The sequence below is a fragment of the Pelobates fuscus genome, chromosome 3, assembly GCF_036172605.1.
Source record: "Pelobates fuscus isolate aPelFus1 chromosome 3, aPelFus1.pri, whole genome shotgun sequence".
Taxonomy (NCBI): domain Eukaryota; kingdom Metazoa; phylum Chordata; class Amphibia; order Anura; family Pelobatidae; genus Pelobates; species Pelobates fuscus.
In genome coordinates, this window is record NC_086319.1 from 416,372,862 (window position 1) to 416,385,868 (window position 13,007).

The 13,007-nt window shown below is 46.4% G+C and overlaps 1 protein-coding gene across 1 annotated transcript; it reads right to left on the minus strand.

Moving 5' to 3' along the window:
• Positions 1-11,018: 11,018 nt before the first annotated feature.
• On the minus strand, positions 11,019-11,954 carry LOC134602073 (olfactory receptor 1J1-like). Its single transcript, XM_063446572.1, has one exon. The coding sequence runs from the start codon at positions 11,952-11,954 to the stop codon at positions 11,019-11,021; it is 936 nt and encodes a 311-aa protein (XP_063302642.1).
• Positions 11,955-13,007: the final 1,053 nt, after the last annotated feature.

Consider the following 13,007-nt stretch of genomic DNA (forward strand, 5'->3'; position numbering starts at 1 on the left):
GACACCTGTCCTCAAAACCCCTGATACACACTGACACAGAGCAGAATAGGGACTGTTCCCCCTACATAGGTTCACTTGGCAGATAGGGATTGACACCTGTCCTCAAAACCCCTGATACACACTGACACAGAGCAGAATAGAGACTGTTCCCTGTCCACAGAGACCATGATACACACTGACACAGAGCAGAATAGAGACTGTTCCCCGTCCACAGAGACCATGATACACACTGACAAAGAGCAGAATAGAGACTGTTCCCCGTCCACAGAGACCATGATACACACTGACACAGAGCAGAATAGAGACTGTTCCCCGTCCACAGAGTCCATGATACACACTGACACAGAGCAGAATAGAGACTGTTCCCCGTCCACAGAGACCATGATACACACTGACACAGAGCAGAATAGAGACTGTTCCCCATCCACAGAGACCATGATACACACTGACACAGAGCAGAATAGAGACTGTTCCCCGTCCACAGAGTCCATGATACACACTGACACAGAGCAGAATAGAGACTGTTCCCCGTCCACAGAGACCATGATACACACTGAGACAGAGCAGAATAGGGACTGTTACCCCTACATAGGGTCACTTGGCAGGTATGGATTGACACCTGTCCTCAAAGCCCATGATACACACTGGGGGGAGCTACTGTCCTCCCCAACCCCTGCGCGGTGGGTGGGGGCCATAAATCACATTGGGGGGACCTACTGTCTTCCCCCCCTCGTCCCCCACCCCTGCGAGGTGGTTGGGGGCCATAAATCACAATGGGGGGGCCTACTTTCCTCCCCCCGGCCCCCATCCCTGCGCGGTGGGTGGGGGGCATAAATCACAATGGGACGGACCTACTGATAGGAGTGGAGTATTGTTCATATCAGTTTAATAGCTTCCGCGTCTCCTATCAGTGGACGTGTATATGGCAGCCATTTTAGGAACCGCACACCTGGGACCCGAGCAAGGTCACCTCGTTCAAGCTGCTCTGGTTCCTTGATGAGCCAGCTGCCCGTGAGTTAACATGTCCCGTGGAGAAGCATTCTGTCCTGTAAAGCCTCACCACAAAAAAATTAAATAAATAACAGCACTCGGAGTGGTGAGTTTAGTAAATGTTCATATCAATTTAATACCTTCCGCGTCTCCTATCAGTGGACGTGTATATGGCAGCCATTTTAGGAACCGCACACCTGGGACCCGAGCAAGGTCACCTCTTTCAACAGGCGACATGATTTGGCCCTGTAAAACTATCCTGGATATTCTCTACAATTTCTATGGATATGGCATTGATTTATGTAACAGGGAGATGGAAGAAGATGCTTGGTCGGTCCTCTTACTTGAAATTTGGGGCACTGCGCGGGCAAGCTAATGTGCCACCAGATAGGAGTGGTGAGTTTAGTATTGTTCATATCAGTTTAATACCTTCCGCGTCTCCTATCAGAGGACGTGTATATGGCAGCCATTTTAGGAACCGCACACCTGGGACCCGAGCAAGGTCACCTCTTTCAACAGGCGACATGATTTGGCCCTGTAAAACTATCCTGGATATTCTCTACAATTTCTATGGATATGGCATTGATTTATGTAACAGGGAGATGGAAGAAGATGCTTGGTCGGTCCTCTTACTTGAAATTTGGGGCACTGCGCGGGCAAGCTAATGTGCCACCAGATAGGAGTGGTGAGTTTAGTATTGTTCATATCAGTTTAATACCTTCCGCGTCTCCTATCAGTGGACGTGTAAATGGCAGAGATTTTTAATTGTTGAATCACCTCCCCTTTTTAGGCCAAGGTGGGAAGATGCTTAGACCACTGGTATATTGGTGCCATCTTGGAGGATTTTTTTTTGGTTTGGTTTTTGAAGCCACAGTGCTGCACCAGTGGGCCTAAAAATTAGGCATGTACACATGCCTGAAAAATTTGGTATTGTTGCAGCCGCTGCTGTAGCAGCGGCCAGAAAAATTGATGTTTGTTTCACAGGCAGAAAGTGCCCTAAAACATGGTGGCTTGAACCCTAGTTGGTGGCGGATAAGTCATGCAAGTCAAACGTCATTCAGAGCTAAAATACAGCAGCGTGTGGACCATTTTTAGCCCAAGGCAGCTCATCTCATCATGCCTTTTTTAATCGAATGTATCGCCCAGTGTCAGTCCCTTCGGGATCCATCCCTCATTCATCTTAATAAAGGTGAGGTAATCTAGACTTTTTTGACCTAGGCGACTTCTCTTCTCAGTGACAATACCTCCTGCTGCACTGAAGGTCCTTTCTGACAGGACACTTGAAGCGGGGCAGGCCAGAAGTTCTATCGCAAATTGGGATAGCTCAGGTCACAGGTCAAGCCTGCACACCCAGTAGTCAAGGGGTTCATCGCTCCTCAGAGTGTCGATATCTGCAGTTAAGGCGAGGTAGTCTGCTACCTGTCGGTCGAGTCGCTCTCTGAGGGTGGATCCCGAAGGGCTGTGGCGATGCATAGGACTTAAAAAGGTCCGCATGTCCTCCATCAACAACACGTCTTTAAAGCGTCCTGTCCTTGCCGGCGTGGTCGTGGGAGGAGGAGGAGGAGGATGACTTCCACCTCTCCCCCTGTTAGATTCCCGTTGTGCTGTGACATCACCCTTATACGCTGTGTAAAGCATACTTTTTAATTTATTTTGCAAATGCTACATCCTTTCCGACTTGTTGTAATTCGGTAACATTTCCACCACTTTCTGCTTATACCGGGGGTCTAGTAGCGTGGACACCCAGTACAGGTCGTTCTCCTTCAGCCTTTTTATACGAGGGTCCCTCAACAGGCAGGACAGCATGAAAGACCCCATTTGCACAAGGTTGGATGCCGAGCTACTAATTTCCCGTTCCTCCTCCTCACTGATGTCATTGAAGGTATGTTCTTCCCCCCAGCCACGTACAACACCACGGGTACCAGATAGGTGACAACGAGCACCCTGGGATGCCTGTTGTGTTTGGTCTTGCTCCTCCTCCTCCTCCTCAAAGCTACAATCCTCCTCTGACTCCTCTTCCTCACAATCCTCTTCCAGCGTTGCCGCAGGTCCAGCAAGCGATGCTGATAAGGCTGTTTCTGGTGGTGATGGTGACCACAACTCTTCCTCTTCCTCTTCACGCTCATCTACAGCCTGATCCAGCACTCTTCGCATGGCACGCTCCAGGAAGAAAACAAATGGTATGATGTCGCTGATGGTGCCTTCGTTGCGACTGACTAGGTTTGTCACCTCCTCAAAAGGACGCATGAGCCTACAGGCATTGCGCATGAGCGTCCAGTAACGTGGCAAAAAAATTCCCAGCTCCCCAGAGGCTGTCCTAGCACCCCGGTCATACAAATATTCATTAACAGCTTTTTCTTGTTGGAGCAGGCGGTCGAACATTAGGAGTGTTGAATTCCAACGTGTAGGGCTGTCGCAAATCAAGCGCCTCACTGGCATGTTGTTTCGCCGCTGGATATCAGCAAAGTGAGCCATGGCCGTGTAGGAACGCCTGAAATGGCCACACACCTTCCTGGCCTGCTTCAGGACGTCCTGTAAGCCTGTGTACTTATGCACAAAGCGTTGTACGATCAGATTACACACATTTGCCATGCACGGCACATGTGTCAACTTGCCCAACTTCAATGCCGCTATCAAATTTTTTCCGTTGTCACACACCACTTTGCCGATATCCAGTTGCTGCGGAGTCAGCCACTTTTCCACCTGTGCGTTCAGGGCGGACAGGAGTGCTTGTCCGGTGTGACTCTCTGCTTTCAAGCAAGTCAAACCCAAGACGGCGTGACACTGCCGTATCCGGGATGTGGAATAGTACCTGGGGAGCTGGGGGGTGCCGTTGATGTGGAGCAAGACGCAGCAGCACAAGAGGACTCAGCCGAGGAGGTTATGGAAGAGGATGGAGTAGGAGGAGTAGAGGAGGTGGCAGCAGGACTGCCTGCAATTCGTGGCGGTGTCACCAACTCCTCTGCAATGCCACGCATTCCTTGCTTGTCAGCCGTCAGCAGGTTTACCCAATGCGCAGTGTAGGTGATATACCTGCCCTGACCATGCTTTGCAGACCAGGTATCAGTGGTCAGATGGACCCTTGCCCCAACACTGTGTGCCAAACATGCCATGACTTCCTTTTGCACAATCGAGTACAAGTTGGGGATTGCCTTTTGTGAAAAGAAATTCCGGCCGGGTACCTTCCACTGCGGTGTCCCAATAGCAAAAAAAATTTTGAACGCCTCAGACTCAACCAGATTGTATGGTAAAAGTTGGCGGGCTAATAGTTCGGACAAGCCAGCTGTCAGACGCTGGGCAAGGGGGTGACTTGGTGACATTGGCTTCTTACGCTCAAACATGTCCTTGACAGACACATGACTGTGGGCAGATGAGCGGGAACTGCTCAAGGCGGGAGACGGAGTGGCGGATGGTTGAGAGGGGGCAAGAAGGACAGCAGTGGTTGACGTGGCTGAAGATGCTAGACCAGGAGGAGGATGGCGACTTAGAGTAGGCGTGCTGCTTGTACTCATGTGTTGATCCCATAGGCGTTTGTGATGTGAGATCATGTGCCTACGCAAAGCAGTTGTACCTAGGTGGGTGTTGGACCTCCCACGATTCAGTTTCCTTTGGCACAGGTTGCAAATGGCATCGCTGTTGTCAGAGACAGACACACAAAAAAAATGCCACACTGCTGAGCTCTGCAATGACGGCATTCTGGTGGTGGACACAGCATGCGTTGATTGGCGTGCTGTCGGGCTGACCCCGGGTGCCGATGCATGCTGTCTGACTGTGCCACTAGCTCCTTGCGACGACCCCCCCATGCTTCCAACTCGTCTCCTCCTCCTCTCTGTCTCCCCATCTGAACTTTCGCCCTGTTCTTCTTCTTGCCGAGCGGGCACCCACGTGACATCCATGGACGCATCGTCATCATCAACCGCTTCGCTTGTATCTGACAACTCAGAAAAGGAAGCAGCAGCGGGTACAACATCATCATCATCACACCGTACCTCCATGTGTTTAATGCTGCCTGCCTGAGACATATCCCTGTTATCTACATCCTCTAGCAATAATGGTTGCGCATCACTCATTTCTTCAAACGGGTGTGTGAATAACTCCTCTGACATACCAAGTAAAGCGGCTGTGGTGCTAGTTTTGGTGGTGGCGGCAGGCGGGTGAGTGGTATCTTGAGAGGTGCCTGAAGCTAAGCTGGAGGAGGATGGTGCGTCAAGGTTCCGAGCGGAGGCTGTACAAGATTGGGTGTCCTGTGTTAGCCAGTCAACTATGTCCTCAGAACTTTTCAAGTTCAGGGTACGTGGCTTCTGAAAACTGGGCATTATTCTAGGGCAAAAGGGAATCACAGCACCACGACCACGACGGCCCCTGCGGGGTGGCCTGCCTCTGCCTGTCATTTTTTTTGGGATTAGTGGTACTATGCGTGCAAGCTACTGTGAGACCAGATATGATTGGCAATGTGAACTGTAACAGTTCTGCAGAGTACACACTGCAGGCCTGACACACCCGCTTGAAGACAAGTAACTGCTATTCAATCTATAACAGTGAAAAAATTTTTTTTTTTTAAAAGCACGCTATAGAGACACCAGATATGATTGGGAATGTGCACTTGAACAGTTCTGCAGAGCACACACTGTAGGCCTGACACACCCGCTTGAAGACAAGTAACTGCTATTCAATCTATAACAGTGAAAAAAATATTTTGGTTTTAAAAGCACGCTATAGAGACACCAGATATGATTGGCAATGTGCACTGGAACAGTTCTGGAGAGCACAGGCTGAAGGAAGGACTGACAGAGCCGCTTGAAGGACACTGACTGGCTGCTATTAGCTTACACTAGAAACCTTTTTTCTTTGTAAAAGCACGCTATAGAGACACCAGATATGATTGGCAATGTGCACTTGAACAGATCTGCAGAACACACACTGTAGGCCTGACACACCCGCTTGAAGACAAGTAACTGCTATTCAATCTATAACAGTGAAAAAAAAAATTGTTTTTAAAAGCACGCTATAGAGACACCAGATATGATTGGCAATGTGCACTTGAACAGTTCTGCAGAGCACACACTGTAGGCCTGACACACCCGCTTGAAGACAAGTAACTGCTATTCAATCTATAACAGTGAAAAACAAATTTTCTTTGTAAAAGCACGCTATAGAGACACCAGATATGATTGGCAATGTGCACTTGAACAGTTCTGCAGAGCACACACTGTAGGCCTGACACACCCGCTTGAAGACAAGTAACTGCTATTCAATCTATAACAGTGAAAAATAAATGTTGGTTTTAAAAGCACGCTATAGAGACACCAGATATGATTGGCAATGTGCACTGGAACAGTTCTGCAGAGCACACGCTGAAGAAAGGACTGACAGAGCCGCTTGAAGGACACTGACTGGCTGCTATTAGCTTACACTAGAAACCTTTTTTCTTTGTAAAAGCATGCTAAAGAGACACCAGATATGAGTGGCAATGTGCACTGGAACAGTTCTGCAGAGCACACACTGTAGGCCTGACACACTCGCTTGAAGACAAGTAACTGCTATTCAATCTATAACAGTGAAAAAAAAATTTGGTTTTAAAAGCACACTATAGAGACACCAGATATGATTGGCAACTGTCAAAGCACGCTGGCACAGGTCTGCAGAGCACACACTGAAGTAGGCCTGACACCCAGACGCTTGCAGACAACTAACTGCTCTTCTATTACAGTGAAAAAAAATTATTTCTTTTAAATGTAAAGCTTAACCTATTATTAAAACAGATATGAGTGGTGGCACTGACTGTGCAAATGGGCAAGGCATCCAACCTGACACAGAAGCTGGCAGGCAGGAAACTGCTCTTCTATTACAGTGAAAACAAATTATTTCTTTTAAATGTAAAGCTTAACCTATTGTTAAAACAGATATGAGTGGTGGCAATGACTGTGCAAATGGGCAAGGCATCCAACCTGACACAGAAGCTGGCAGGCAGGCAACTGCTCTTCTATTACAGTGAAAAAAAAATATTTATTTTAAATGTAAAGCTTAACCTATTGTTAAAACAGATATGAGTGGTGGCACTGACTGTTCAAATGGGCAAGGCATCCAACCTGACACAGAAGCTGGCAGGCAGGCAACTGCTCTTCTATTACAGTGAAAAAAAAATATTTATTTTAAATGTAAAGCTTAACCTATTGTTAAAACAGATATGAGTGGTGGCACTGGGCAAGTAGGCACAGTATCCAATGTGAACCTCACACAGAAGCTGGCAGGCAGGCACCTGCAATTACATTACACAGGAAAAAAAAAAAAAAAAAAGCAGCCTGATGTTATAGCCCTAAAAAGGGCTTTTTGGGGTGCTGTCCTTACAGCAGAGATCAGATGAGTCCTTCAGGATTGTAGTGGACACTGAATACCCTAGCCTAGCTATCAATTTCCCTATCTAATCAGCAGCAGCTAAACTTTCCCTCCTCTCACTAAGCATGCAGCTTCAGAATGAATCGAAAATGGATGCTGGGAGGGAGGTTGGAGGGTGTGGAAGGGAGGGAGTGCTGCTGATTGGCTGGAATGTGTCTGCTGACCGAGAGGCACAGGGTCAAAGTTTGCCCAATGATGACGAATAGGGGGCGGATCGAACTGCGCATGTGTCCGCCCGCCGCGGCGAACGCGAACACGCTAAGTTCGCCGGGAACTGTTCGCCGGCGGACAGTTCGGTACATCACTATGGAAAAGGGAAGAATGTGTCACCCCATTATTAACTGATGACTCCTTTACAATTTGGACAGACGTCGCTGCCACTTCCAGGTTCGCAGCAATTTTATAGCATGACAGGAGGCTTCATATTTGCTTAAGTCTCTCTTTACTTGAACTCCACAGCAGCACATTAACATAGAGAGAAAAACACCAAAGACAAAAAAACATAGGCATCTATAAAAGACTCCTCCCAAGCCACCATTTCCTCTTTCTTTGCTGCTCCGCAGACAGTAAAGGTCAGAGTACCACTGCCTCCTATTAATTAGGGTGGTTGTGTGTTTCTTATCTATTTCTTGTAATTTTGTTTGAGTTTGTGTTCAGTATTTCTGTATATTTTAGTTTTCTGTAGTTTTTGTGCCTGTTTTTTTTTTTCTTTGGGGATTTGTTTTTGCCCTGTTTATTTAAATTGTTTGCTCTGTTCCTCTGGCTTATTTGCCCTGGTGGTCGCCGAGAAGCGGTCTTCCGACCGCTTCCCGCGCCGACCGTCGGGACCGTGGAGTAAGACTCCTGCGGTCCCTCGTGTGTTGCCTTTGATTCCCGCCCGCCGGCTTGGTCCGCCGAGCGGGAATCCTCATTTTTCTCTCTACCCCGCCCGCGTCCCCGCTCACTCGCTCGCTGTTACCGGAGTGGGGACGGAGCAGGGAGCTACTCATTTGCCGCGGGAGCCTCTGCTCCCGGTTGCCCTTCCCCCGCGACCGCGTGGTCGGGCAGTGGGTGCGCGGCTCTCCTCTGCGTTTGCCGCGCGTGTCACTGCCTTATTAAAGGTACAGTGACTAGTTTGTTCAGTTTGTTCCCCCATCTCCTGGGCAGGTTGGGGGTTCAGATTTTTTGATGACAGTTTTTCTTTTCTAAACCAAGTGAGACAGCTCAGTGAGCCCTTGCATCACAGATTATGCCCCATATCTGAGGGTCGCAGGTTCAAATCCCCTCACCTCTCCAAAGTGAACAAAGCAATAGAATTTTGTTTCAATACTTTTCATGTGAGCTTGCCCTGCATGTTTTTCTTTGGACATTGTATTGCATGTTACTGTTTTTTTTTCCTGACTTCTACATGGCACTGCTTGCCTCCTGCATGTGACCCTGCCTGGTGTCATTGCCCACTTATTGAACTAGGACTGCTCTGGATCTCTACCCTGCACAACCTAATTGTCAAGATTCTACTGCATGTCTATAAGGATCTACATTTCCGTCTGCAATATACCTCTGGGTCGGTGCCGCCCGTACCCTTATACTGGCCTGCCTTGTCTGTGCCTTTATGATTGGCCTGCTTTGTCTGTGCCCCTTGATTGGCCTGCTTTGTCTGTGCCCCTTGATTGACCTGCTCTGTCTGTGCCCCATGATTGGCCTGCTTTGTCTGTGCCATACTATGCATGCTATTGGCCTGGTGGCTCCATACCTTGGATAACGGTTTGATGAGCCTGCATGCGTTATCACTTGCCTCTGCCAACACTAGGGGTGCTGCCCCTATTTCCTGCTAATGATACCTGTTCTCTATCTCCGTAGGTATCACGTACCATCGACTCAGACATTATGGACGCCTCTGCTCAGGAGCAGAATTTGCAGGCTTTAATTAATGCGTCTGTGACCGCATCAGTGGAGAAAGCCCTGGCTAGGGCCCTTCCTCAACCACATATGGACAGGGGTGTGAGAGGAACCCCCCATTTAGCAGAAGACTCGGATGAGTCAGACTCTCAGGAGTGAGAGCAGGCAAGTGCACAAACGCACTATTGGAAGGGTGAAGGCCCTGAACCACGCTCCCGGAAGGGCAAGGCTCCGGCGAAGCGACGTGGTTCGAGGTTGGCAACCTCGCCGGCCAGGCGCCGCCGCCTATCGGGCGAAGGGGAGGAGGCCTCCTTACCCCCCCTACCATGGCCATGCTGGATGAGTGGCGGGCGGACCAGTCTCCCTCAGATGGAGAAGATGATTGGGATGAGGTCCGTTTTCCAGGCACTGCAGGTCCCCTCTCCCTCCCACCACGCATCCCCTGTAGCTGAAGGGGTGAAAACCCCTTCAGGTCACTTACCTGAGACCCCGCCGATGTCCCTCGGTGGTGGTTTCTGCTCGCCGCCGCTCCTCCCAGTGATTATGTCAGCCGGTAGGTGAGACTGATCCTTCCCGCCGGCCGAGGAAACCTAATGCGCATGCGTGGCAATGCCGCACATGAGCATTAGAGCTCTCCATAGGAAAGCATTGACCCGCTTAGAGGCTTTTCAATGCTTTCATTTGGGGAAATGAGCGACGCTGAAGGTCCTCACACAGCGTGAGGACGTCCAGCGATGCTCTAGCACAGGTTTCCTGTGCTATGGACACAGAAGTGCCCTCTAGTGGCTGTCTAGTAGACAGCCACTAAAGGTGGAGTTAACCCTGCAAGGTAATTATTGCAGTTTATAAAAAACTGCAATAATTACACCTGCGGGGTTAAGGGTAGTGGGAGTTAGCCCCCAGACCACTCCAATGTGCTGAAGTGGTCTGGGTGCCTGGAGTGTCCCTTTAACAACATTGCCACTGATCACTTGTCTCGCTATCGATTACAGGAATTTTGTAGATCGTCTACATTTTAATTGGTTCTGGCTAGAATTTAACCCCTTAAGGACACTTAAGGGGTTAATATTGTAAACAAGTTTCAATGGAACAATGGTCAATTTTACTTCTTTTTGCCACCTTCACTTAAAATTTTTTGAACACTACCAAATTATATTTAACAGTTTTCTGTCATCCTATAAAATTAGAATCATGATGTAAGGTGTTAAAAACTCAAGTACTATTCTGCCACCCTCTAGATTACCTATCCCAGGTAATTTTTTCCTGTCGCGGTCCTATCTCATCGATGCAGCACCTTTTGAACAACACACAAATCACAACATAAATACTGCCATTTATCTAGCTTTTTATTGGTTTCTCAGACCAAGAGAACTTACTTCCACGAACGTCAATTACCCAGCCTGTGCCGAGCTGCAGACCTCCTCCTTCCTGGATTCGCTGCACTCTCAGACCCTCCAGCATCCGGGAGCGGCCGCTCCAGTCTTGTATATAGTGGGTTCTCAGAGTAAGTTTATTACAGAGGTTGTGGATATTTTCACTGGCGCTGGCTATTGTCGTCATCTCTTCGTTTCTCTACTAACTTTTGACTCTCAAGGCAGGTCCCCGTGGTTCCCCAGCTGTGCACTCAATGTGAAGTGTGGCATAGATTACGTCATTACGCTACTGTTACTTAAGTGAACTTAATATATTTTCACTATTTATAATTTAAAAGTAAATTAAAGTAATAAATTAATATAACAAGTATGTATTATATTTTAACATCTCTTTATTTCTAATAACTTTATAAAGGCAGTCTTGATTTCTTGGTTTCTGAGACTGTAAATTATGGGATTCAGCAAAGGGGTCACAATGGTGTACATAAGGGACACAATCTTATTCATTCCAGATGAATGTTCTCCTGCTGGAATGGCATAGATAGCAGTTAGAGTCCCATAATACATGCACACAATAGCCAGGTGGGAACTGCATGTGGAGAAGGCTTTCTGTCTCCCAATAGTGGAAGATATTCTCTGTATAGCGAGAAAGATACAGACATATGTAGAAATAATTACCATAGGTTCAATGACAAATCCTGGAATACCGAATGTAAATACCACCGTCTGTACAACTGTAACATCAGAACATGAAAGCTGAACGAGAGGAGCATAATCACAGAAGAAATGGTCAATATAATGTGAATTACAGAAAGTTAAATAACTTATTAAAATAGTAACAATCAATGTAATAGCAAAACCCAATACCCAGGACAAGACCACGAGACTTAGACAAAATTGAAAATTCATTATTGTTATATAATGCAATGGTTTACAGACAGCCACATATCTATCGTAGGACATCATGGTGAGCAGAAGACTTTCAGTAGCTGACGACACACCAAAGATATTGAACTGAACAATGCATTGACTTACTGTCATGGTGCTACCATTTTTTAAGGTAATATGTAAGAAAGTGGGGATAATCGTTGCAGTAAGCATGATATCACAAAATGACAAGTGACTGAGGAAGAAATACATCGGAGAATGAAGACATTGAGTAAATGAAACCAAGATTATTATCAGAAGGTTTCCAGTTAAAGTCACCAAGTAGACCACAAGGAGCGCAGAGAAGAGAATTATTCTGGATCTGTGGAGAAGTTGGAATCCCAAGAGGATGAATTCTGAAACAGTTGATTGGTTGTATCTTGGAAACATCTGGGATAAGGATCAAAAGATATCCTCATTAAGTATTAAAAGATTATATGAATGAAATTGTAAAATTCTATCATTAAAAAAAAGTTTTACTTTTTAAAAAAATAAGTGAATAAGTACTGTAATTGTAAAGTATTATTTACGGGGTTATTCATTGAAGTCTGAATGGGGAAAAGCCATACAGCTGCATTTGGAGTGCAAAATTCAGACATTCTTCAAGCTTTCAACCATGTCAAAGCTTCAAATCCAGGCCTGGATGAAAAATAAATATGAACTATTTACCCACTAGCAGTACTAGTAGCCAGCAAAAACAAATATTTAAAAACCATTTGTAGCATAAGGGTTAAATATGTGGTGGCTGGCCAGTGCTTGCTAGCAAGCCATCACATTAAATAAAGTCCGTAAAAGTGGAAATAAAAAAAATTATATATACATCAGATGGGAGAGAGGGTAAAACAATAGGAAACCTAACCACCTATTAAATAATGTATATGAGAAAAAATAACGAAATACCCTGAATCTCTCGCTATGTGCACAATAGCTAACTAGAAAATTATGCTTACAGTAGAATAAGCTCTATTAAAAAATATACATATATATATATATATATGCCAAATGAAAAATGTTCACACAAAGGTTAAATGTAGAAACTAAATGCAACAGACTTAAGTATAAACAAAGTCCAGTAATAAGTCTGTATAGTTAGTTGGATCCAGGTGATCTCCCTGGATACTGTTATTCCATAGTCCAACTTCAATACATGAAAAGGAAATGTAAATAACAATTAGTTAATAGATCCTTATACCTGCTGTAACAACTATACACCAGCACAGGTTTAGTATTACAAAATTAATTTATTTGAGTGAAGTTTAAAACAGACTATTACTTTGTCTGTATAAAATCAATACATCAAAAGCATAAGAAGTGCCAACCTCAGTTGGATCACTTGGCGTCCCAAGTCAGTAAAAAGCTGTAATGTACTTGATCCAGCCAGGGAAGCACAGCCTTGATGCTGGTTCTTAGTGGTGAGCGTGCAGTCCTGTCCAAACGCTTTCA

Excerpts from the sequence above, each read along its gene's own strand:
- LOC134602073 (XM_063446572.1), bottom strand. The coding sequence starts at position 11,954 with ATGTTTCCAAGATACAACCAATCAACTGTTTCAGAATTCATCCTCTTG.